This window comes from Kryptolebias marmoratus, linkage group LG6 (genome assembly GCF_001649575.2).
Source record: "Kryptolebias marmoratus isolate JLee-2015 linkage group LG6, ASM164957v2, whole genome shotgun sequence".
NCBI lineage: Eukaryota > Metazoa > Chordata > Actinopteri > Cyprinodontiformes > Rivulidae > Kryptolebias > Kryptolebias marmoratus.
The window spans coordinates 18,115,156-18,140,155 of record NC_051435.1 but is presented as its reverse complement, the minus strand read 5'-3'; the positions used below and the strand labels follow the sequence as shown (position 1 = coordinate 18,140,155).

The following is a 25,000-nucleotide window of genomic DNA, read 5'->3' as shown; positions in this document are numbered from 1 at the left end:
TTAAAAGAGTTTCTAGTTATTAAAAATCCTTTCTATAAGAGCCAAGAGAGGACACGTTTAGACATTTATCTTCATACCATAAAGGTAACAAGATACAAAACTCATCAAAAAAAAAAAAAAAAAAAAAAGCTTTGATTTTTCAAGATAACAGGTTGATATATTTACTTAATTTGACAATATAAATATAACTCACACGGTTATCTTAAGATAAACGAGATAGTTAACTGGTGATCTCAAGTCAAAAACTAATAATGGTGATAAAACTATTGTTATAGAATTCATGTTTTAAATCCAAATTAGGTGTTGTCTTACAATTGATCACATGAAGAATAAAAAAAATAACCAAACTGTGTAAGACTGTTTACTGTTTATATACTAGTCTACTAGTGTAACAGAATTAGTTATTACAAACTTTATTTTAGAAAACCATCATAAAATGTTCTTCTTTAACTCAGTCACTGGTTACCGGGGCAACAAATTGGACAGTACAGCACTCCTGACAATCAACCAGTCCCTACGCATTTTGCACACGGGCCCAGGCTGTATACTTGACAGTCAACATTTTTGACCCCACAGCTACCTGGTGTGGTGTCAATAAAAAAAAACACTCAGAAATGGTCGGGAATCATGACTCTGGCTCCTCTCAAAAGTCGGGTCTGGGTTTTCCTTTTTACCGCTTCGAACGTTAATCTTCCCCGGCAGCAAAGATGGCGGCGGAGCCCCACTGAGTCCTCTCCGCAGCGAATTTCTATACGTTTTCTTTTCGTGTTTCCCCACCACCACCACCACCAAGAGAAGCCAACAAGTTCTTGCCAAGGGACCATTCTCGTGGACGAAATGTTGTGAGATAACGAGGAAGATATTTTATTTTTTTTCTACAAGGAGTTAGCCTCTGTAGCCCGGTAGTTTTCTGTTGTGTTGCTAACTGTGGAGCGGAGCAGCTAAAATGGCTCCAGTGCAGATCGGCTCGGACGGGCAGCTCGTCCCCGTCGGCGGCCCGGTTGTTTCGGGTCCACAGCCGCCGCCACCTGGAACCCCGGCCACACAGGGTGTCCGACTGAGTCTGCTCATTGAATTTCTCCTCCAGAGGACCTACCACGAAATCACGCTGCTGGCGGAGCTGTGAGTAACAGTTAGCTTAAGTGTAGGCCCGATGCTAACAGGCTAACCGGCTAACGTGAACGAAGTAACCACGACTTAGTCGCTTACAGTCAGGTTTCTTTTTTGTTTTTATGGGAGTAATGAATGAAGTCTATGAAATCAGGCCACCTCTGTTTTGTTTCTTTTGCTGCTTTCTTTGTTTCAGTCTCAGTGAAGGGTGGGAAAAGCCTAAAACTCAAAAGTTGTCCAGGTTTGGGGTAAAAATCATAGGGCTTAGCATGGAAACCATTTGTGTTTTCTCACTGTTTATTGCATTTATTAAAAAGGAAACGGGCTCACACAGACTTCTGATTCGTCCCATGTCATCTTCAGTAAAATCCAGTTCATTGGTTTGGTTTTTGTTGCTGATCTGAATGAGCTGCAGCAACTACAGCAAACTAAAAACTAGAAAACTACAATTGTCTGGTGAATATTTGGCAGAAACCACGGCATAAATAGTCATTATACGACATGTTCTGTAAACGAATGGGTTTCAAAACCATTTACAGCTAATGTGTTTATCCAAAATATATGGAATAATTAGAAATGTAAGTTTGTTTTTTTAACAGAGAATGTGTAGGAACCTTGTAAGCATCGTGTTAACATCTGATCAAAAGGATATTGATGTCAGACAGGTTGTTACTGATTTAAATATTTGTGTAAACTAAGAAATATGTCACAGTTCATCACATGATGAAGTTGCTCCAGTTATGCTAAATAAAACCAGTGCTTTGAAAGGATAACTCGTTTAAAAACATAACATACTGATGGTTCACTTTGACTAAATATTAAATAATTTCCTTTTTCTTTCAGGCTCCCCAGAAAAACGGACATGGAGAGGTATATTCCTGTTAAATGCTGTTCCTTCTTCTTTATCAGCTGGTCTATTTGCTTCTTCCGTCATTGTTTTTTTTTTAATAACAATAATAACAATTTAAATTTTACCGTTGCCTCCTTTTCAGGAAAATCGAGATCGTCCAGTTTGCGAGTCGAACCAGGCAGCTGTTTGTGCGCCTCCTGGCCCTGGTGAAGTGGGCGAGCAACGCAGGGAAAGTGGAGAAGTGCGCGGTATGTTACGCGTGATGAAATTACGCCGCTGTGCGTTATATTAAATTGCAAGTAATGCTCTGCCATCGGAGCGGAAACGAGAAATGATCCTGACCCTGCTTCTCCCGCCCCTGCGGTTTCTATGGTAACAGATGATCTCCAGCTTCCTGGACCAGCAGACCATCTTGTTTGTGGATACAGCCGACAGGCTGGCCTTACTAGCCAGAGATGCCCTCGTTCACGCCCGCCTACCCAGCTTTGCCATCCCCTTTGCCATCGACGTGCTGACCACGGGTTCATACCCGCGCTTGCCTACATGCATACGCGTAAGTCTTCTTTTAGGCCGGCGAACATAAAAACATGACAGGTTCTTTCTTTTGGGTGTATCAGATTAATTTTTTTTATCTTTTTTCGCTGTAGGATAAAATCATTCCTCCAGACCCCATCACCAAAGTTGAGAAGCAGACCACTCTGAGTCAGCTTAATCAGATTCTACGACACCGCCTGGTCACCACAGATTTACCCCCCCAGCTGGCAAACCTGACAGTTGGTGAGCATTTGCTTGTGAGCGCCTCTTCTTCGTGTAACATGTTATCTCACGCAGCCATGAATGGCGCGTGATTGTAGAATCACAAAAAAATAGCCAAAAAAAACACAGCAGACATGTTTTCAGAAACCGATCATCGGATGTACACCTGTAACTGATAACCCTTTGGAGTCAGCCCGATTCAAAATGGCCGTGACAGCTAATTGACCTGAGCAAACTCGGTCAATTTTACAGATTCTGAGCTACATTTTGGTGTGGTAGTAGCTGAGAATCATCCTGAGCAGATCGTGTGAAATTTTTTTAATGAACACTTTAGGATAGAAGGTGGACAGTGATATGCATTCCTTCATTTGTCAGTTGTTGTTTTATTCTTGTATCATCAAAAACCTATCTTGTTTGTAATTCTGTAGCTAACGGGCGTGTGAAGTTTCGTGTGGAGGGAGAGTTTGAGGCCACCTTGACCGTCATGGGGGATGACCCCGATATTCCCTGGAGGCTGCTGAAGTTGGAGATCCTCGTTGAGGATAAAGAAACTGGAGGTAAAGATGAACACTCGGCGAGCTTCGCTTTATATCACGAGTGACATTCACGGTGTGAGAAAACACTTGTCGTTGTTGTTGTTGTTTTTTTTCCCCCTCCTGCAATGTTACTGTTTCCCCGTTCTGAACGTCCATCTTCTCCCCTCTTCTTTTATGAACAGACGGTCGAGCGCTGGTTCACAGTTTACAGGTGAACTTCATCCACGAGCTGGTCCAGGCACGCCTCTGCGCAGATGAGAAGCCCCTTCAGGACATGTACAACTGCTTGCGTATCCTTCCTCGGTTTCTGTATATTTCTACTTGCGCACGCGCGGGCGTCTTGTGTACGCTGTCTCCGCAGTAATTTGGCTTTCGTCCCGGTCTGCTCTGACCCACCGCAGTTGAGCAGGAGTGTGCGTTAAAGCTTATAGAGTATTGACTGATCAAGTGGACAAGTGCAGAATTCCAATGAGAACCACAGCTGCAGTAATGCATCCTTCCTAACCCCCCGTAATTATTCCTTAAATAACAAAACAGCCTTTGACAGAAACAAAAAGGGCAGTACTGTTCTGCAAGGTGTTTTTGAAACTCTTTATGGAGGCGTGCGTTTCAGCACTTGCATGTGTTTTTATGGAAATGCATCAAATTTAGATGTCCCCACCACATCCAAGGACATCTTTATATTAAGATTGAACACATTAGGCCACATTTGTTGCATCAGGAAGTCATTTTAGTGCTGCGAAATCCTGATCTGCATCTTCTGCGTTTCTGCGACTATTAGCATTCATGCTGTCATCAGGAGCTTAATCAAGCATGCGAGCCGAGCACGGCCGTGCTAATCACAATGCTAATCAGTACATCTCTGCGCTGCCTTTCACCCACCGCCACGTCAAAGAGCAGTCTGTGTCGGGCACAAACAGCCCTTTAACCAACAGACCTGACTCGAGGATGTGCGCGTTTTGACTGTTAATGGGGAGGATAAGTGAAATACTCTGTCCACCTTGATCTGTGTTTCTTTGCTCTTTCCCCCCCGCCACACTGCGTTTTCCTTAACTGCATCGCCTCCAGACTCCTTCTGTCTGTCGCTGCAGCTCGAGGTGCTCCACTCGCAGACGCTGATGCTGATCAGGGAGCGCTGGGGCGACCTGGTGCAGGAGGAGAAATACGTGCCTGCGAAGTACCTCACGCTTTCAGTCTGGAAGTAAGACTTTGTCAAAGTCCCTCATTTACATGGCCAAGAGCACTTTCTGGTCATCAAAGTTAAATGAAGGAACACACTGAAAACGACTGAATTATATAAATCCCCCCCCCCCCTCTCCAGTCAACAAGTTCTGGGTAAGAAAACGGGGACGGCGTCAGTTCATAAAGTCACCATCAAGATAGATGAGTCAGATGGATCGAAGCCATTGCAGATATCCCATGAGCCTCCTCTGCCTGCCTGTGACTCAAAATTAATGGAGAGAGCCATGAAGGTGACGTTTTTCTGTTTCTGTAGCATACGATAAGAGTTTGAGCAGTTAAATCGCTGGCTCAACTTTTTTTTTTGTCCTCATGCTTGTCGTTCAGATTGACCACCTGTCTGTGGAAAAACTTCTGATTGACAGCGTTCACGCCCGGGCCCATCAGAAGCTGCAGGAACTCAAGGCCATTTTAAAAGCCAACAATCCCAGCGACAGTTGTATGCCATTCATAATCTTTTCTTACGACTGGGAAAACTAACATGTTCTTAGGTTTTTGTTTCGCAAAATATATCATATTTATTTATCATTTTACTCCTAGAAAACAACAAATGGAACTTGTTTTGTGGGCTTACGAATAACTGTGATAAAATACATGTTTAAAGCCCTTTTTTACCTTTATTGTACAAATCCCACATTCTACTTATGTGGTGTAATGTCTGCGCCCGTGCTTCTGTATGCTATAAGGTATTAACGTGTGTTTTGTTTTGTTCCCAGCGTTCATTGAAACGGCTCTGCCCACTCTGGTTATTCCGATCCTGGAGCCCTGCGGTCGTTCAGAGTGCCTCCACATTTTTGTAGACCTTCACTCTGGCATGTTTCAACCCATGCTGTATGGATTAGGTAAAGTTTGGAGCATTTATTCACTTACAACTGCTTTTGCTCGTTTTATTTCCGATTAAAGTTGGGCTCTTTTGCTCAAGGTGTGTTTTTAAAAAAATATTCACTCGGATGTGTTATTGTTTTAAAACCTGAACCGTAAAGCTCCTTTTTTTTTTTTTTTTTTTATTGTGTCACGTTCTCAGCTCTCGAAACCTAAAATCTTGGTTTGTTCTCCCCGTAGATCAGTCCATGTTGGACGACATTGAAAAGAACATCAACGACGATATGAAGCGCATTCTGTCTTGGCTTCAGCAGCTCAAGTAGGTGAAACAAAAGCATCCGCAGCTGATGGCGTAGCTAATCAGGAGTGTTTTAGTAGACACAGAAACTGTAACAGAAAGTAAAAAAGTCATAAAGTCAGAGTCTAAGAGCTGCGTCTGACTTGTAAAAGTGGATGATTGGCAACATTTAGGTAAATATGTCAGATGATGGGTGTAGATATGAAATCTGTTATCACTGTTTCTGTGGTTGATGGCTTACTAAGTCAATAAAAGTAGGTTTCCTTGAAGGACTGCATAGCCCCAATGCTTTGCATGCCAAAGTTTTAAAGATCTTGCATGATCTGTTAGACTCTCAGCTGCTTATAATGTCTGAGTTAAAGCACTGCTGTCGAGCTGAACGTTAGCAGCTCTCAGCAAGGATTAGTCTCAACTTGTGAGTAAATAACTGTCCAAAAATCAGAGTTTTATCTGGTTCACGGTGTGTCGTCTTTAAGGTTCTGGTTGGGGGAGCAGCGCTGTCGGCAGTCCGTGAAACACCTTCCCACCGTTTGCACCGACATCCTTCACCTCTCCAATTCGGCCTCTCACCCCGTTGGCAGCTTGTCCAAGCACAAACTCTTCATCAAGCTCACTCGTCTTCCGCAGTACTACATTGTGAGTTTCTGAGCCGGCGCGTCGCTAAAAAGGCCAAACTATCGTCACACGAAGACATTTTTTTTTTTAAATTGCTTTTGTAAATCTCAGTGAAGGATCTTTGCACGTTTCTCGTGTTTCTAGGTGGTGGAAATGCTCGAAGTGCCTAGCAGTCCCACGGCGCTGCAGTACAAGTACTCTTTCCTGTCGGCGTCGCAGCTGGAGGGAGAGGACGGCCCCATGTGTGCCCAGCTTTTGCAGCATTTTAAGCCTAACCTGGAACACCTCGTCCAGGACACTACAGCAGGGAAGGAGGCCCGACCTGGCTCTAAGAGAAAGGTCGGTACACACTATTCTTTATTAGAAAATGAGCTTTTCCCTTGGGGTTTAATAGGTTTGTTATATTTAAAACAGTTAGAAAGTAATACTGTACATTTTAATAATGTTTCAGAGTGAAAGTTCCTGCTTTGTTTTACATGTGTTTGTAACTTTGGGTTAGCTGCAGCAGCTAAGTTTGATGACTGGCATCCTTTAGGGTCAACCTTTTAGTAGCACAGTTGCAGGGAATTAGACAATGTTCCCAGAGGACTGTGTGGATGGACCTTAAAACTTATATATGTTTAATTCATTAATTTATTTTTGCTCTGTAGGTTTCTGGAGAACAGGGGGACCCTGAGCCAAAGAAACCTAAGAGGTCTGGAGAAATGTGCGCTTTCAACAAAGAGTTGGCTCATCTGGTAGCAATGTCTGACACTAACATGCCTTTTATTGGCCTCAGAGCGGAGGTTAGTCAGAAAGCTCTGCTAGCTTAAATCGTTTTCATGCGTCTTCATTCACCGTGGTTCCAGCCTGGTGCTATCTGGATCATATTTTGCCTTTCCCCTTTTCTTGTTTGAGCAGCTGTCCAACATGGAGATCGCAAATGAAGGAGTCCAAGTGGAGGGAGACGGCAGCAGTCATGCAATACGGTTACTGAAGTAATACACACAAACAAACATCCATCACATGCACCATTTTCTCTTTTCTTTTCCTAAATGACAAACAGTTTAAAATCCATCGTAACTGTAGAGAATATCTGCTGTGTTTCCCAGGATTCCTCCCTGTAAAGATGTCGGCGTGGAGACCAGGAGGGCTTTGGAGCGATCCCTCCTGGACTGCACCATCCGCCTGCAGGGCAGGAACAACCGGACCTGGGTGGCTGAGCTGGTGCTGGCCAACTGTCCGCTCAACAGCACACACAGCAAGGAGCAGGGTACGATAAAGCTTTTTCATTTAGAGAAATAAAAGTGATGCTTTTGTTTTTGTTCAGCGTGTTCTATCCACACCGGAAGTTTCAATTATATAAAGGGCTAAATCCTTAAATGTAAACCTGGTGTTATGAGCTGACTTTAACAATTATTCAGTACAGTATCCATAAAAACACGAGACACGTTTGTCAGCTTCTAAATGAGTTCATCTGCTCTTTCAGCCTCCACGAGGCACGTATATCTGACCTATGAAAACCCTCTGTCGGAGCCTGTGGGTGGGAGGAAGGTTGTTGAGATGTTCCTGAATGACTGGAAAGCCATCAGTCAGCTCTACCAGTGTGTCCTCAACTTCTCACGTGCACTCCCAGGTACGTGGACATTCACCTAGAAACCAAGACCGCACCGGGTTACTGTCGGTGGTTTCATGTTTGTTTACAAAACGTTGTATCGTCATAAATCAGAATGAAAAATGTGAGCGACGTGCAATATAATGTTACTTTTCTAAGTTTGGGCAATTGTGCATACACGTAGAAGTGTTTTTACCATCTAATATCATCAAATGTTGCTTTCTTTCTCCCCTCCAGATATGCCTTCTAACCTGAGCGTGTTCTCGGAAGTGCGGCTGTATAATTACCGTAAACTGGTGCTGTGCTACGGTACCACCAAGGGCAGCTCCGTCACCATCCAGTGGAACTCCAACAGCCAGCGTTTCCATTTGGCCCTGGGAACCGTGGGGCCCAACTCGGGCTGCTCCAACTGCCACAACATCATCCTCCACCAGCTGCAGGAGATGTTCAACAAAAGTCCCAATGTGCTGCAGCTGCTGCAGGTACACAACCTCACACGTGTGTTACTGCTGGATAATACTTGTCTCGTTTAAGATTTGCTTTAATGGTTTATTTGTGAGCACCGAGTCCACAACAGATTTTAAATGAAAGTATACTGCATCGTATCACGCCGTTTTGTTTTGCGTCTCTCCACAGGTGCTTTATGACACCCAGGCTCCTCTCAATGCGATCAACAAGCTCCCGACAGTGCCCATGCTGGGCCTCACCCAGCGCACCAACACTGCCTACCAGTGCTTCTCCATCCTACCGCAGTCGCCCACCCACATCCGACTGGCGTTCCGAAACATGTACTGCATTGACATTTACTGCCGTAGCCGTGGCGTGGTTGCCATTAGAGACGGAGCCTACAGTCTGTTTGACAACACTAAGATTGTGGAAGGCTTTTACCCCGCTCCAGGCCTCAAGGTAAACGGGACTCAGAAGTATTAAACGTTGTCTCAGACGTCTTTCAGCACAATAACATGTCTGCTCCAGCACAAAAAAAATGGTTGCTTCTTCCACTGAGATTTCTGCACAACTTCTCAATTCTTTTTTTTTTTTTTTTTGTAGACATTCCTGAACATGTTTGTAGACAGCAACCAAGATCCTCGCCGGCGTTCAGTCAACGAAGATGACAACCCTCCCTCGCCGGTGGGCGTGGACGTGATGGACACGCTGATGAACCAGCTGCAAGCTCCGCAGCAGCCGCAGACCATGCGAGGGGCTCCGGGCGGCGTATATCCTCCTCTCACTTCACCGCCGCCAAACTACCACGCCAACGTAACGCCGTCGCCTTCTATGCTGCACACCCAGTCACCAGGTGAGGACGTTTTACGAGACTTGATGCTGACCTAAATTTGCGAGAATGAACTAAGTTTTCCGCCCTGCTCGCGTCGCCTCATCTCATTCGTTACGAGCCACCACTACCTCACATTGCTCTCGTAGGCCTTGCAACTCGCGCATTCGTTGCCAGAGCGAACTGCGACTGTCGGAGAACGAGCTTGTGCAGCCATGTGTGCCCTTTTTTTTTTTTTTTTTTCTTTAATTTGGCAAAACCATGAGACCACGTACACGCCTCTCAGACGAGAGGGAACAAAGCATGCAAACAGCCATGCTTCTTCCATTTTCCTTCATCTCAGCCCGCCAGCCAGAGGCTACAGCCCTTCTCTCCAGCTTTAGCTTGCTTTTACACGAGTGAGCGCAAGTGTGTGCCTGCGTGTGTGTGTGCGTGCAAGGAGCTGTTGTCATCCCAAGAGTCTGATGAGCCATTTGATGTGTGTGTATGTGTGTGTGTGCAGGGAACATCCATGCCTCTGGCTCCCCTAGTGGAGCTTTGAGGGCACCCTCTCCTTTCGGCCCCACCCCGTCTCCATCTTCTCTGGGCATAGCCATGGGCCAGACCAGCTTTGCCAGTCCCCACGGTAAGCAGCAGCTGGGTGGGGGGGCCCATAAATGCTGGCCTGGTGGTAAATCCTGTCTGCTGGGCGAGGGCTCGACGGGCTGAACCGAACATCACTAGGCTGCAGGGATTAGCCAACATTTAAATAAACAGCTTGTAAAGCCTGGGCACACAGTGGTGTATTTACGACTGTGATAGTGTCACATGTTGCTAAGTGGCTGACGAGTCGGCTCCCCTTCCATTTAGGTCCTCTGGACCCCAGCTCTCCGTACACCATGGTGTCTCCCAGCCACAGGGGCCAGTGGCCAGGCTCACCACAGGTTTCAGGACCCTCTCCCGGGGCAAGAATCCCCGGCATGTCCCCCGGGAATCCTTCGCTGCACTCCCCCATTCCCGACCCGCATTCTCCACGAGCTGGGACCAGTAAGTACTGACACTAACACTGACCATTACTGATGCACAGAATTCAAAGTTTTAAACTTTTAAAAATCGCCTTTTAATGCTGATCCCCGTCTTGTTAAAATGCGTTCTCTAAAACGGGGGCTTTCAGGAGTCCGGCTTTGTTAAACCTTCGGTGCTTCTCTCGTGTTTAGGTTCACAGGTCATGCCCACCAGTATGCCTCCTCCTCGAAAGCTACCTCAGCGCCCCTGGGCTGCCTCCATTCCCACCATCCTCACCCACAGTGCCTTACACGTGCTCCTGCTCCCCTCGCCCACGCCCTGCCTGGTGCCCGGCCTGGCAGGGAGCTACCTCTGCTCGCCGCTGGAGCGCTTCCTGGGTTCGGTCATCATGAGACGACACCTGCAGAGAATCATCCAGCAGGAGGCCAACGTGAGTGTCGCTCTGCTTCACATCGTTCCTTGAACGAACTATATTCTTCAGCGGCTTCACCACCTTTTTTTTTTTTCTTTTTCCCCCCTTCAGTTATCCATTGTGAACTCTAACGAACCGGGGGTGATCATGTTCAAAACGGACATGCTCAAGTGCCGCGTGGCTCTGAATCCAAAGAACTATCAGACGCTGCAGCTTAAAGTCACCCCGGAGAACGCAGGGCCCTGGTCCCAGGAGGAGCTTCAGGTGCTGGAGAGGTTCTTTGAGACCAGAGTAAGTGAAAGCAGCAATCATTTTAGGACACACATAAGATCTGAACACTAAAACCTTGGTTCTTGTGTGCAGACTTTGAAGAAAGAAAGAAAGAAAAAAAATTTGTTTGTTTATTTTAAGGCCATGAACAGAAACCTACTCCTCTCTTCCTGTTTATAGCAATAATTCATCTTCTGTGATCTGTTTTTTTATTTATTTATTTTCTTTTTTAGGTTGCCGGTCCTCCTTTTAAATTCAACACTCTGAGTGCCTTCACGAAGCTGCTGGGGGCTCCCACTACCGTCCTGAGGGACTGTGTACGCATCATGAAGCTTGAACTAGTGAGTTGTTGTTTTTTCCCTCTACATTAAGGCTTGTTTTACCTAACAGTGAAAACCATTACAGTTTTATTCCCTTTCTTGCTATGAAAGAAGCGTAAAAGTAAAAAAAAGAATGCTGATATTAAATGAGAGACGTTTAGATTAGCATTTGTGTTGCAGTGGCTTATGTCTCCGTGTGTTTCCTGCAGTTCCCTGACCAGGCTGGACAGCTCAAGTGGAACGTCCAGTTTTGTCTCACCATCCCTCCCAGCGCCCCGCCCATCGCCCCTCCCGGGACCATTGCTGTGGTGCTCAAAGCAAAGATGCTTTTCTTTGTAAGTTCCAGTTGTCCCTCGTGTCCACCATCTTCTGAAATGAATACTTTTGAGCATCCTGTCTTTATCTGCTTGCCTTCTCTCCCCCCCTCAGTTGCAGCTGACTCAGCGTATCCCAGCGCCCCAGGAGCCGGTGACCATTATTGTGCCCATCGTGTACGACATGGCCACGGGCCTCACTCAGCAGGCGGACATCCCCAGGCAGCACAGCTCCTCCGGGGCTGCGGCACTCCTGGTCTCTAATATCCTCAAGAGGTTCAACGAGCTGCACCCGGCCAGGCAGGGTGAGACTCGGCTTACAGCAGCGTCAACGGAAGCTGCTGCTTTTTTATTTATTTGCGGTGACCTTGCTAACACTGTTTTCCCCCCCCCCCTCCAGGAGAGTGTACCATATTTGCTTCTGTTCACGAGCTGATGGCCAACTTTACGCTTCCTTCCGGCGCTCGACAGTAGGAGCAAGAAACTCGTCCGAACTCCACTAAGGTCTCCAAGCTTGTTAGGAGGAAGAAGAGAGGAAAAAAGCTGTTGTCTCAATCCGACATGTTTCTCTTCTGCTTTCTTAGAACCGTGGGTCGATGCAGAACCACCGTTTTAAAAAGAGACTTATACAGGTGTGGACAGTAGGGTTTAGGTGTTTCAGTGAAGGTAGACCTGGAAAAAGAGCTAACACTGAATGCAAAATGATGTAAATATTCTATTTTTTTTCCCTCTTCAGTGCACTTGTAACAAATATATGTATCCAAATTAAGTCTGTTTACAAAAAATATGTACATTGTTGTAAAGTTGCTTGTTTAAAAATAATAATCAGATGAGTTAGATTTTTGCAAGAGCCCCGCTTTTCTATGCCTGACGGACAATATTGTAGTGTGGGGATAGATACCTTAGCACACTATTTAGTTATCTCCTTGCCTTCATTTTGTCAGTGTACCTGCTTTTTTTATTTCATTTTCTATACTGTAAAACTGTGAAACTTTATAAATCGGTTGTATTTTATTAAGATCCATTTCGAGTCCTAATTGAAGGATTTGAGACTTCCCGTCTCACTTTGCTATTTAATAAACAAAGTTCAGAGCTGGTTTGTGCTTTAAGGATCTTCCACTGGCAGGTCATAATACGATGTAAACCTCTTATATGTTTGGACTTTAATAAGACACCTGGCAAGTTCATTTGTTGTTAATATATCCAGTGGGTTTTCTCTGTTTGCCAAACAAGTTGGAATTTTAAAAAGGGTTATATTTTTTTTTAATCTATACAGCTTACATCTTCAGGATGCAACTGTTTTAATAGTGAAACAAACAGGAAATAAAATTAAAAAAAGAAACCTTTAGTGTTGATTTTTGGTGTAAATACACTGACCCTTAGATAGGATAAGGTAGATCTTATTTTACTAATTATGTGGCTTCTGACTAATTCAGACTGAGTGGGTATAAAAGTAAAGAATACACATATCCATGAATTACAAGCTTATAAATTGGAAGTTAGTCATTTACAAGAGGACTTGGTATAAAAAGAGAGGTTTAGAGAGGCTAAATCTCTCAGAAACAAAGATGGGCAGAGAGGTTCACCAGTCGGTGGAAAAACTAACTGCACAAGTTAAAATATGCATAATGTGCTTTAAAAACCATTTGAAGTAATAGCAAAGTCCAGGTTATCAAATCAAACTTAACTTATAAAGCACATTTTGTGCAAAAAACAACCCAATGTCCTTTCTATTAGTGGCTTAAAACATACAACTATGGTTTTATATACATACTGACAAAGAAAATTGCAAAAGGGCTAATGTAAAAATACCCAAACAATAAAAAATTAAGCTACAAAGAAGGAAGTTATTTATATTTCCAGTGGGGCTTCTTGGAGGCTTTGTGGCTGTCAGCAATAATGTTTAAACTCTTCATAAAGATTATCTTACTTGCAGTTTAACATGTTTTACCTGTAGTGTTTCTATAAGAGTGCCGTCAGCGGTCCTCGACATGACGTCATCGCGAGAGGACGCTCCCCGGGAGTTCGGCTGTGGGGGGTTCGAGGGTCGCTCGGTGCCGCAGTCGGTATCCACCTTGCTGCTGCCGCGAAGCGACGCAGGGGTTCGACTTGTGCTGATTATTAACCTGGAATTTAAGCAGCTAAATGATGCGTCGGGGCGCCGCTGCGCGTGAGCGCCGTCATCCGCGAGGAAACCTGCACTCAAAGGGACAGTGCCCGTTTGTCCGCCCGAGCCTTTGACACGCGAACGCACCACTGGGGCGATGGACGCTTCCGACAGGAGCGCGTAGAGATAAACACGACGTCCGTGAATTATATATATATTTTTTATCTTCCCCGGCTTGTTGTCAGCGCTTTCATGAGCTTCTTATGGCTTCTGGGAGCAGGACGACATAAGGAGCACACACGAACCGCAGCCGGTTTGGGACAGAAATGGCAGTACGCGTTTCGGAGCCTCTCTGTCAGCCGAACATCTACCACGAAGGGTTTAAAGGTAAGACTCGGGGGGTTTGTTTCAGGTCGAGGCTGAATCCCTTCATGTCTAACAGCCCTGCAGGCTTTTTTTCTATCAGCGTCCGATGATGGGACCACGCCCCTCCCGTCAGCATCACACACACTCTGAGCCCGCACAGGTGACATGTTGGTGTTTATTAAAGAGGTGGTGCTTTGCTGTGGTCAGTGGAGCTGCAGGTGAGGAGACCCCTGATGCCGGTCCGGCTGAGTCCTGAGCAGGTGGGCCTGGAGATGCTGTGTCTGTGTGGCCATCTGGACCTCCTCATCAGGGCGCAGATGCAGCAGGTGAGGAGGGAGGGGGGTTGCAAATTCACAACCACAGCTGACAAAACCCCCCCAGCCTCCTCCACTTCCTGTTAGTGTTCAGCATTTTCCAGGTAACCCCCCCCCACAATCAAAGAGGCACATCTCATCCAAACAGCATCCCCTCAAAAAAAAACAATGGAAAATGAGCAGCCACGACTAAAACACAAGAGAGTTCAGGTTCCATTAAGAAGAAGAAGAAGTCAGATCTTTCAGCTGATTTTGATCTGTAGGATTTCAAAGTTCTGGTCGAACCAAACAGATGGGTAACGTTCAGAGCAGGCGAACCGCGCCTGGAAGTCAGGACTTTAAGAAACAAGGAAATAAATCCAGTAAAGACCCAACACAGGGCCTGAGACCCGCATGCCTCGGCCCATCGCCGACTGTTTGACACAAATTCAGTGTTAAGATCTCTTTGGGGATCCCCCTCGCTGGAGCTGAAGTCCTACTTTATGTGTCAAACTAAACTGTCTTTGTTGAAGCATCCTTTGAGCTGAGGACAGATGTGACCTTACAGCTGGGCCTGATTAAAACTGGGTGAGCCACAGAATATTACACACCTCGTGCAATACGTGGAAAACTTGTCATTTTACCTTAGATGAATATATAATAGGCCTACTTTGGTGGGCTCAGGCTCAGTCAGGCCCACTTGTAGCTACACCCCTGGTTCAGGAACTTCTCCTTTTTTTTTATCCCCGAATGAGCCATATTGTCCGAGTAAAGTGGCTTAACAAACAAACCAATATCTTCAGGCGCTGGATTGACAGTGAGTAACACTTTGAATGCGCCCGAAAGCCTGGAGATCTGTTGATTACTATAAAATAGTACAATAAATATTATAGGAGGCAAAACATAAAGAAATCAAACCTCTGATTCATTGCCTGCTGCCACAAAAAGTCAAATAAAACGGAAGTTTTGAACAGAATGAACACATTAGTTGTGTTTCCATTTGTGTTATCATCATACAGTAGTAGGAACGAATGTCTGCAACAGTTGTTTTATTCACCTGGTGATGTGCGTTTATCGTGTTCCCAGTTCCAGGAGCAGTTGGGTCAAGGCTGCAGCCCGGAGGAGTCGGACACCTTCCAGGCTCAAGGTAACGAGGAGCACAAGACGAGCCGCTCTCAGACATCGACCGCCGTACATTTCCCGCTTCCGTTCTGTGTTTCCACAGGGTCCGAGCTTCTTGACCAGATGCTGCAGTGCCTCGAACATCTACCAAAGCCAATGCCACAGCTGGAGGTATCGCATCCGACGCTCAAATCTCGAACCGCCTCCTGTCTGATGTGACCAGACCGGACTCTGTCTCCCTGTCTCCCTCAGGACTACCTGGACGCGGTGGGTCTGTCGGCCATGTTCCCTCGCGTGGAGGTGTTCCTTATTCAAGGCAGTCCCGTCGACATGCTGGAGACGCCGCAGATGGACGGTGAGAGGCCCGAGAAAGACCTTCTGTCCTCCACGCTGTGACAGAAACACCAAACTTTTCCTTTTTTGTTTTAATATAGCTGTTAAAAAGCTACAAGACGTTTTTCACCTCCTGTAGGTATTTACTTTAGGATAGAAACAACAAATGTAAATATATTGCACAAACAGTCCTTTTCATTTTAATTCAAGGTGATTTATAACTAAATTCAATCACTTATATGTCATTCAGATTAAATAATCAACAGAGCTGCTCCTGAATTCAGTGTTTTAACACTGAAAATGCAACCCTCTACATTAAAAACCCTTTTTTTTATCTGCCGTATTTTACTTTTTAAATCAGTCATATATTAAAACACCAGATTGATATTACTCTGATGTAGTTTTATAGATCTTTGCAGAATGAGCCTAAACATCTCCGTTGGTTGAGCACTGATGACAATAAATGCCTCTCACACACGAATGAAGCAGTAAATCTGAGCTGTAAGGGATGAAAGCTTGTGTAGTTTCGTTTTTTCATTGCTGCTCGAGTTTTACTCGCCATTTAACAAATGATGCCAATATGAGAAACAAGAAGCCCTCAGAGAGCGCAAACCTCCGCCGGGGCCACAGATTAAAAAACAGCGCGATTCGGATCATGATCTGCATCAGCACCAATATGGAACAACCCCAACATTTCCTAAACATTTCCTCCAAATCTGTTCTTTAGTTTTTACCTGATCTTTGCAAACAGACAGACAAACAGGCAGAAACAGAACCTCCTTGGTGGAGGAAACAAGAGGGTCACATGTAGGAGCAGAGAGAAAGCTTTTAACAAAGGGGTTACCTGTGACCTTTGACCCCATGAACCTTGAAATCAACAGGCATCATCTTTGACCCATGAGTAGTCCAGCTGTGCAGTTTGACATTCCTGTCATACAGCTGCAGAGTCAGAGCACGGGCTGACCTTTGACCGGATCACCACTAAAATGTTCCCTACATCACGTTTGACGTTTCTTGGAAATTTCATGAAAATCTGCTCATAGCTTTTTGCATAATCTTGTCCACAGACAGACAGACAGACAGACAGACAGAAAACATCCCCTCCTTGGCGGCAGTAAGGTAGCATGTATATTATGCGAGCGACGTGTGCAACTCTTTCTAGCTAACAGTGAATCTAAAACTGAAATTAGGATTATGAGTCTGAGTCAGCGTAAGATTAAAGAATTTCTGCCATCTTAAAACAACTCTTTTTATTTTTTAAGGTGTTCAAAGCAAACACTGATTCATAGACCCTAATGCCCCCGTCAGCTTCACATGACACGGATTCTTACTTTGAATCCCGCAGTTCTTTGAAATTATGCGGTCGTATGTCTGCGGCGGCAGCCAGCTGTAGCGCTTCCGGTGCGGCACGGGGATGATCTCTGCAGCAGCATGATTGCATTTCTCCCAGAATAACGATCTTTGATTGATTTAAAAGTTACGACTTAAATCTTTACACCGCCATCCATTTTGCTTTGAGCAGTTAACCAGACAGAAGTTATATAATATTCCTGCAGAAGTGCTACAACAATCACATAAGCAGCTATGGTAGAGTTTTTATTATGATTTTAAAGATTGGAGTTGTTTTAAGGCGACAACAATCCAGTTTGGTCTTGGTCCCACTCAGACTAGCCATTAGCTCGTCAATCAGGTCAGAATTAAACCGTTTCTCCAAGCCGAGGTCGCTCGAAGAGCTATCTACCACAGGTAAGATATTATCCGGTCGTAACCTTTCCCTTGGGTGAAAATGGGATTTTTAAGTTGTGTTTGTGTGGAGCTGCAGGAAACGGACATGCCTGGCTCGCGACAATAAACGAATAAATCCCCTTTTCTAGCCGTTTGTTTTTTTGCAGCCGCAGCCTCTGATTTCAGCCGATGCCTCTGTTGTAGACTACTTCTTCCACATCGCCAAGCTGAACCAGCTGCTGGTTCTGAGTCAGCAGCTGGAAGAAGATGTCCGCCACCTCGGGAGTCACAAGTACATCGCCCACCAGCTCTCGGTTTTATACGTACGGAGAACCACTTTCCTTCTCTTACTTTATGAATCGTCCCCTCATCGTCCCCCAAACCATGCCGTGTGCTCTTCAGTGTATGTTTTTTCTTTTTCTGTTTTTTTTTTTCTCTTTGGCAGCAAGTCATCAGCTCCTTCAGGGGAATTCAGGTCTTCTCCGATATAAGGAAGGATATCGAGGCCAACTTCAAACAGATGAAGCAGTCTCTGGTGGCAGAGGAAGGCTGCAGGCGCGAGCCTCAGCTGACAGCTCGTTACATCAGCTGGTGAGTTCCCGTTGAGTCGAGGAGACGATTGCGATCAACGCAGCAACAACCCCGATTAATGCTCTGCTTCTCCTCCCCCACATGTAGGATTTTAGAAATAACTCAGAGCTTAACGTCGGCGGTTTTGTCGCTGCCGGAGGAACTGATGGAGGACCTTCAGCAGGCCGTCACCTTCACGTCTCAGTTCCTGTCCTGAGGTCACGCCCGCGTCTCCGGCAGCTTCCCGTTTCCCCAAGCGACGTGACAGACTTTCAGGATAAAAAAAGAAAAAGGTGCTACTAAAGTTAACCGCATAGCGTTGAGGGGAGGGGGGCTGGACCACAGACTTTAATTCGTGACGGTTTCCCTTTTCCACTTCTGTCTCTCCCGGATGTGGCTCCCGTCGTTGCCCGCCATCAGTCAGACGTCTGGGACCGAGCGTGACTTTGTTAAATCTCTCCTTGCACTACGCTGTAGTTACAACAATTTTTTTTTTAAAACCAAGGTGGAAGAATAAAAGAAACTGAACGCAGCACGGCGTGGCGTTTGCTCCTTCCTGATCGCGACAAGACGACTCGAAGCAACAGCTCAGATGTTTCGAACCGGGGGCTCTGTTGATAGGTGACTGACAATGAACGTCTCACCCGATAAGAGTTTAATTCTGACTTCATCGATGAGCTAACAGCGAGTCTGAGCGAGGCCAAGGCCGAAGTGGATTGCTGCTGCCTTAAAACAACTTCAGCAATAAAAAAATCACACCAGTTCACGCAAACACCGTTTCATGAACCTTTACACGGCCATTTTGTGTTACTGACACAAAAACAAAGCACACACATCAGCTATTTGTTACCTCTCGGCTCTCTGAAGGTCCCACCACCGCGTCTCAGTTTTCTCTGCGCTGTTCGGTTGTCAATCGGCCGCTGTGTTTGAGACCAGACGGATGATGTCTAGAAGCACTGCTCGGTCTGAGCTTGGGGTGATTTTTCGGTCTTCAGTGCTCCCCACTCGTGAATAATCGCTCTCTCTCTGTAGAACGATGGACTCCAAATAGTTTGGAAATGACCTTTGACCCTTTTCCAGCCTGACGTGCAGCAGCAGCTGCTTCTCTAAGGTCGTTGCTGATGTCCTTCCCTCCTTGGCGTCGTGTTAACCCACACCTGTCTGCTCCAGAGCAGCAAAACCGACAAAACTCCTGCTTTTCTCAAGGTGATTTCATAAAACCTACAGAAGAAGCAGGAGAGACGTGGTGGAACCAGGTCATTTTTGTAGTTTTTTGTTTTAAATTATACGTGCCACTCTTGAATTAAAAGAAAACAGACTTTTAAAATTTATTTTTACCCCACAACTGTAGCTTAAGCAGTTTCAGTGCAGCCTGGGGCATTTTTGACAGAAATATTATCACTTTTGTTTCTGTTTTGGAGTATTTTAATCCTCTGTCGAGACGAGACAAACCACTCACAGGCGCACACGGAACTGGTGTCACTTACAGTGCGCTCTGAGGAAGTCCGGGATGGTTTGGCTCACAACCGTAGGCAGCAAAACAAAACAAAAAGCAAATGGTGCCACAGCTTGAGCTGGTCTTGCGGTGAGACATGTGTAAACCAGCGTTCGGGGTTATGGACGGTTCACGCACTCTTAAGAGGAAGTCGTGCAGTCTTGAAGCAAAACCAGAGAAAACAAAACAGATGACAGACCATAAACACCACAGGGCAACTTCATTTAGACCTGGAACTGATCCTTTTCTGTTTCTGAAAGCAGATTTTCGCCCGAAAGCACCAGCATTTCTGTCGCAGATGCGGCGAGATGCATAGATGGGATAATTTTCATTCCTTTTGTTTTATTCAGACTAAAAGTTTGCTGTGAAAACTAATGGTGTGCCCTTTTCATTCATGCTCCAGTTTGACGGCAAAATATGTAATACAAGAACAGCTGAAAGAGCCCTCGCCCATCAATATTTCATGTTTTCATTACATTACTGCGCTGCCCTGCTGTTACACATTAACATACGTGCAGCTGGAGTGAATACGCCGGCTCCAGCTTGTAAGAGGGGTGAATATTTTTTGTGATGCGCCTGCTGGGAGGCACGATTGGTGGATGAGCACTAGGTGAGCCGAGGAACGGACAGGATGAACGCAGGAGAAGCAAAATACCTGCGAATACAAGCGAAAAATAAACAGAAAACAAATCAACTTGCAAAAAAGGAGGAAAAACACAAAGTTCATATAAAATGCACTGCTTTTTAAATTAAAGTCGTAATGCTATTAATGTATTTTGTTTTATGTAAAATGAATTAAACACATCTTAAGTTCAAAATCAGCTTTTTTCCAAGCTTTTTTGTGTTGCCTTAAAGTGGGTAAACAGCTCCCCCTGCTGGCAGGCCCGCGTAAATCCACAGTAAACCACGAAATATGACAGCTGTTTGCTAAATTAACAACAAAGGAGTAAATCAAAACACATGAAGCGAAACTTAATCGTGACATAAACGAATTCTTGCACTAAAACGTCCAGCAGAAGCAAAATAACCGAGCTACTACAACATTATATCGGTGTTACTGTTCATGTTTTTAGTTTGTGCCTGCACCGTCTGCCGTCTGTCTTCCTACAGCTGCGAAACAGCCAAACAGAGGCGGGGCTTAATCCTGAGTGACGTTTCGAAGCGGCCAATCAGTCGACTCTGTTTCGGTTCGGAGGCCAATCAGGTTTGGGTTAGGCTGTCCGGCGGATTGACTGTGAGAGCTCAGGCTTAGGCGGAGGAAATGTGAAGAAGCGGCGAAGTTGTTTTTAGTTTTTTTAGTCTGACAGCCTTCAGCGTGAAACCCAGCAATGAGTTGGAGTTACAGAGGGATGAAGCTATGTATAGGAGGTAAGTTTGAGGGTTTAGTAGTGACCTGTTCGTTATGTCTGGGCTTATTCAATCAAAAAAGGCACCAAATAAGGAGTTCCTGTGCAGGGGACACAACAAAAGCTCATTCTAAAGAAAGCGCTACCAGCTACTGATTAAATATTCATATTTATTTGCTGATGCTGTGTTTGCAGAGACACATTTGAGTTCTGTGTGAAGATCTGAGGAGGACATGATACCAGAGCCTTCAGCTGCAGCTGCATCCAGGTCCTCAAAGCAAAAGTAAGTCTCATTTAGCAGAAAAAGTGAACCCTGTCAGGGCTTTGCAAGCACGTGTCTCTTCTCACATTTCCTCCTGTAGTCGTGCAATCAAATCAGATGTTTGTTATTGTTTTGTGTGTGTGTGGCTTTCCAGCACTAACAGTCATGCGGCAGGAACCTGCTCTGGAGCTGTCAGTCACTCAGAGGAGGACTCTGGGAGTGAAAACAGGCAGAAGACGGTAGGTTTCAGCTGCTAACAGGTTTCCTGTCACGATCAGAGCGGGCCGGGTCGAAAAAGACCTGGCAGAGGAAAGCCGCCGGGAGGCACTTTGGTGATTGCCCTCTCTCTCTCACATGATTCAATCCCCCCCCTCCTGCAGAGGCGGCGCAAAAGAGCCCGCGGCGTCCCGGAGAACGACGAGGGCAAACGGGCCAGAGCGGGCTGCAGCGGCGTCGGCAGAGGGCGGGGCGGGCGAGGCAAACAGAAGCAGCACGTGGAGGCCGTCACCCTGTTCGAGGTGATCACCATGGGCAAGAGCGCCATAGAGGTAGGTGGGACGGGCGAGCCCATCTGCTCCGACGATGCGTCTGAAACGTGGGCTTGGTGTTTTTTGTTTTCGTGGCCTCCCGAGGAGTCTGGAGGGGTGCAAACACATCCGTCAGGTCGTACGCACTAAACCACTGTTTCCTCACTACTGTAGGCGGTGGTTGACGACTGGATCGAGGCGTATTCGGCAGACAGAGACTCCTCGCTCCTCGACCTCATCAGCTTCTTCATCCAGTGCTGCGGATGCAAAGGCGAGCCTCCTGCGCCGCACACCCGCCCGAAAAACACTCCCAGACATACAGAACTGGTTTCATGTGGTGTGGTTTTTCTTTTCCTCCAGGTGTGGTCACAGCAGAGATGTGTCAGAGCCAAGAGGACAGCGACGTCAGGAGTAAGATGGTCGAGGAGCTCGATGAGGTGAAGCCACAGCTCCCGCTCTTTGGTCTGAACGTCTGACTGTGCGAGGCGTGCTTTCTGAACAGGTCTCTGTGTGTGTGTGTGTGTTTTCAGGGTGCCGGGCTGCAGTACAAGAGGTTCCTGGCCTTTCCGTGGATCCTCACCGTCACCTGGCCCATGGATGCAGTCAGTACCTGCATGCCGCACTTTACTGCTCCCTGTTGTCTTTCACTGATCGGAGGCTCCGTGCAGATTTTTTTTTTTTGTCAAAGCAATGAATCAAACTCATTAATTCAGTACCGTAACAACTACTATCAGTCGGTCATTTCAGTGGGAAATGTGTGGCTGATTTCCCGTTGATTTCAGGGTCACGGGGTCAAGGGTCAAAAGCATAGGCGACCCCTTATCTGCGCTCTAACTCTAGACACGTGATCAGGATTGTTGTGTATCACGTATCATCGTCGGCGCTCTTGTTCACTGAGTTTTCCCTACGAACCTGAGCTTCTTCTTCTATCTAATAGTTAACGTTTCCTCTGTGTAATCAACACAAGCCCAAACCACCAAGGCTCCACCGCCGCGGTGGACAGCTGGAGACGTGCGTTCCTCTTCTAAAAGCCTTGGCGCCGTTTCCTTTCCGAACACGGACTGCTGCCATAAATGAAGGTCCTAATTTAATCACCGTCTGGTTTGGAAATGGAAGGCTTTCCCTTTGTTCACCACACGTTCACCGTGGGCCGCGCTCCGTGTGATCAGAAGGTCAAACGTTCGTGTGGTAATCCGACAAGCAGCGCTCCTCTCCTAGAAGGTCTTCTCGGATCTTCCTGGCCTTGACTTATCCATTAGTCGTCACCCAAATGCAGAAATTCGGTCCAAACTGTGATGTAGAGCCACTTTCCCTCTTTTTTTCTTGTTGAAAATGTTGAGAGTCTCTTGGATATCCTGAGCTGGTAGTTTTTTTGTAGCGGTGGTGGGTCCAAATGGAAAGCTGCGGTTTATCGAAATTCGAGTTTGCCCAGAAAATCCTGGAGCCTGCAGAGAAAGCTCTCACTCGCCACGGATTTACTGTGAGCTAGATGTTCTGCGTCAGGAGGAAGCGCCCTCACTGTGTCTCCCTCCCCACTTGCAGGACAGCGCGGAGTATCCCCTCGTGCAGTCCGGACCGCCCGCCCGCTGGTTCCACTCCGAGCTGTGCGACTTCGTGGCGGCGCTGGTGGCCCGGTGTCAGCACGGCGTCCTCTTTGACGGCTACCTGATGGGCGGCCTCATCTCGCTGCTCACCGAGCTGTCGGACTCGTACGTGCGAGCCTTCAGGCACACCTGCACGCTGGCGGGTAAGGGGCGCACGACACACACGCGCGCGCGCGCGCGCGCTGCCGACCGACCCGTGCTCTGACTGTCGATCTGTTGTGCGATCAGCGGTGAAGGTGCTGAGCTCGCTGGTGGCCGTGGCGCTGAGCCTGGGCGTCGGCGTGGAAAACGCCCAGAAGCTGCACGAGGTGCAGAGGACCAAGAGCTCGAGGCAGAGGAGCTCCCAGCAGCTGGAGAGGATCCAGAAGAAGCTCACCGAGGTAGGAGTCGAACGTCACCAGGCACGTGAATTCGTTCGGCGGGTTATGTGTTCGTTTGTTTTCCTGGTTGGATGACTTTGGCTTCTAAAAAGTTGCAGGAAAAGCGAGCAGAGATCGAGAGCATGATGGACGCCATCTTCAAAGGAGTTTTTCTCAAGAGATATCGGTATTTGTCACTCTGTAAATGCTCACCTCCGTACATTACCTGCTGCCGTGAAAAGAGTTGTGTAGTAGTCTGTGTTTGCACATTTTCTTTGGTTCTGTGTGTCTGTTAGCACCGTATCTCGTGACGGCTTTCAATAAAACTCTCCATCTAAAGCTGATTAGCTCGATTCCAGGCCACAGCCACAAATACAACGATGGTCATAAACGGTTTCCATTTCCCATATATTGAGCTACAATTCGGTGCGGTAGTAGCTGAGACTCACCCTCAGCCCATTCTTTAGGCGCTAACAGACCACGTGGACTATTTAAAGCCTCGGCGGGCTGACAAGCGCGGTTCCTTTCAAATCAGGCTGTCTTTTTGACGAACTTTGCCAAGCAGCTTGTTTGTGCGCCCGTGCAGTGACATGCTGCCAGAGATCCGCTCCATCTGCATGGAGGAGCTGGCTTTGTGGATGAAGCTCTACAGCTCTGCGTTCCTCAACGACAGCTACCTCAAGTACACGGGCTGGATGATGCACGACAAGGTGGGCGACTTCAAATAAAAGGCTGTGGCGGATTGACCGGAACCGGGATTGTGACGCAGATGTTCCCGTGCGTTTGTCTTTCAGGCCCCAGACGTGCGCCTGAAGTGCGTGTTGGGTCTGCAGGGTCTGTACGGCGACCCCGTCCTGCTGCCTAAACTGGATCTGTTCACCAGCCGCTTCAAGGTAATCGAGCGTCAGATCAAATGTACCGTTTTTGGCTGTTTCTGCTGTATATGCCGCCCGCCGACGCTCCGAGTGCATCTGGATGTTAGCTGTACGTCTCGATCCACGTTGTCCCATCATATGGGTGGCTCAGTGTTTAAAATGGCGGACCTTGTTTGCTCCTGCTTGTCTGAGCTGAACCTGAACATTTAACCGGGTGGAGAATCTCCAGCAGGTCCAACCTGCAGGTCTTCCTCGCCTTTAACCCTCACCCCCTGTTTGTGTCCCAGGACCGTCTCATCGCCATGACGCTGGACAAGGACAACGAGGTGGCCGTCCAAACCATGAAGCTACTGCTGCTCATCTCCAAGTGAGGGTTTTTTTTTCTATTGTTATTACTTTTTAATCTTCATTTTAATCATTTTAATCGCTTATGTTGTTTTTTTTCTCTCTGCGCCGCAGAATGTGCGACGATGTGCTCACCGAGGACGACTACAAGCAGCTGCTGCGGTTTGTTTACTCCTCCCATCGGCCTCTGGCGGCCACTGCAGGGGAGCTGCTCTTCTGGAGGTACGGAGCCCTTCGCCCCCCCCCCCCCCCCC

The 25,000-nt window shown here is 46.7% G+C and overlaps 3 protein-coding genes across 6 annotated transcripts in view; all 3 read left to right on the top strand.

Annotated features, from left to right (window-relative positions):
* Positions 1–615: 615 nt before the first annotated feature.
* med14 (mediator complex subunit 14) lies at positions 616–12,755 on the top strand. Of its 2 annotated transcripts, XM_017410345.3 has the most exons (29): positions 616–1,122; positions 1,954–1,980; positions 2,103–2,208; positions 2,340–2,513; positions 2,608–2,737; positions 3,145–3,273; positions 3,435–3,542; positions 4,321–4,453; positions 4,574–4,724; positions 4,819–4,930; positions 5,208–5,333; positions 5,554–5,632; positions 6,088–6,247; positions 6,371–6,565; positions 6,877–7,011; positions 7,127–7,203; positions 7,318–7,478; positions 7,695–7,841; positions 8,058–8,302; positions 8,457–8,726; positions 8,871–9,120; positions 9,599–9,721; positions 9,946–10,122; positions 10,293–10,531; positions 10,625–10,804; positions 11,017–11,124; positions 11,313–11,438; positions 11,533–11,722; positions 11,818–12,755. In XM_017410345.3, exons 1-29 carry the CDS (start codon positions 947–949, stop codon positions 11,889–11,891), a joined length of 4,308 nt encoding a protein of 1,435 aa, XP_017265834.1. In that variant the 5' UTR covers positions 616–946; the 3' UTR covers positions 11,892–12,755. The 2 variants fall into 2 exon arrangements, with proteins under 2 accessions (XP_017265834.1, XP_017265835.1); XM_017410346.3 differs by lacking the exon at positions 9,599–9,721.
* A 674-nt stretch (positions 12,756–13,429) lies between these two features.
* si:ch211-218d20.15 lies at positions 13,430–18,465 on the top strand. 3 transcript variants are annotated; one of them, XM_017410079.3, is made up of 8 exons: positions 13,430–13,911; positions 14,098–14,216; positions 15,270–15,330; positions 15,409–15,476; positions 15,558–15,660; positions 17,568–17,686; positions 17,809–17,954; positions 18,042–18,465. In XM_017410079.3, the coding sequence occupies exons 1-8, from the start codon at positions 13,851–13,853 to the stop codon at positions 18,148–18,150; spliced, it is 786 nt and encodes a 261-aa protein (XP_017265568.1). In that variant the 5' UTR covers positions 13,430–13,850; the 3' UTR covers positions 18,151–18,465. The 3 variants fall into 3 exon arrangements, with proteins under 3 accessions (XP_017265568.1, XP_037831842.1, XP_037831843.1); XM_037975914.1 differs by having other exon boundaries at positions 17,531–17,686; XM_037975915.1 differs by having other exon boundaries at positions 13,975–14,216; positions 17,531–17,686.
* Positions 18,466–20,654: 2,189 nt separating this feature from the next.
* The window catches only part of si:ch211-269e2.1 (cohesin subunit SA-1), a 13,681-nt gene continuing 9,335 nt past the window's right edge, over positions 20,655–25,000 (top strand). The window contains exons 1-14 of the mRNA XM_037976213.1: positions 20,655–20,796; positions 20,970–21,057; positions 21,191–21,275; positions 21,417–21,584; positions 21,738–21,834; positions 21,924–22,000; positions 22,094–22,165; positions 23,106–23,310; positions 23,396–23,547; positions 23,640–23,713; positions 24,113–24,236; positions 24,321–24,419; positions 24,689–24,768; positions 24,861–24,988. Of these exons, the coding sequence (XP_037832141.1) occupies positions 21,008–21,057; positions 21,191–21,275; positions 21,417–21,584; positions 21,738–21,834; positions 21,924–22,000; positions 22,094–22,165; positions 23,106–23,310; positions 23,396–23,547; positions 23,640–23,713; positions 24,113–24,236; positions 24,321–24,419; positions 24,689–24,768; positions 24,861–24,988 (1,411 nt within the window). The 5' untranslated portion in view covers positions 20,655–20,796; positions 20,970–21,007. The remainder of the gene's footprint in view (positions 20,797–20,969; positions 21,058–21,190; positions 21,276–21,416; positions 21,585–21,737; positions 21,835–21,923; positions 22,001–22,093; positions 22,166–23,105; positions 23,311–23,395; positions 23,548–23,639; positions 23,714–24,112; positions 24,237–24,320; positions 24,420–24,688; positions 24,769–24,860; positions 24,989–25,000) is intronic.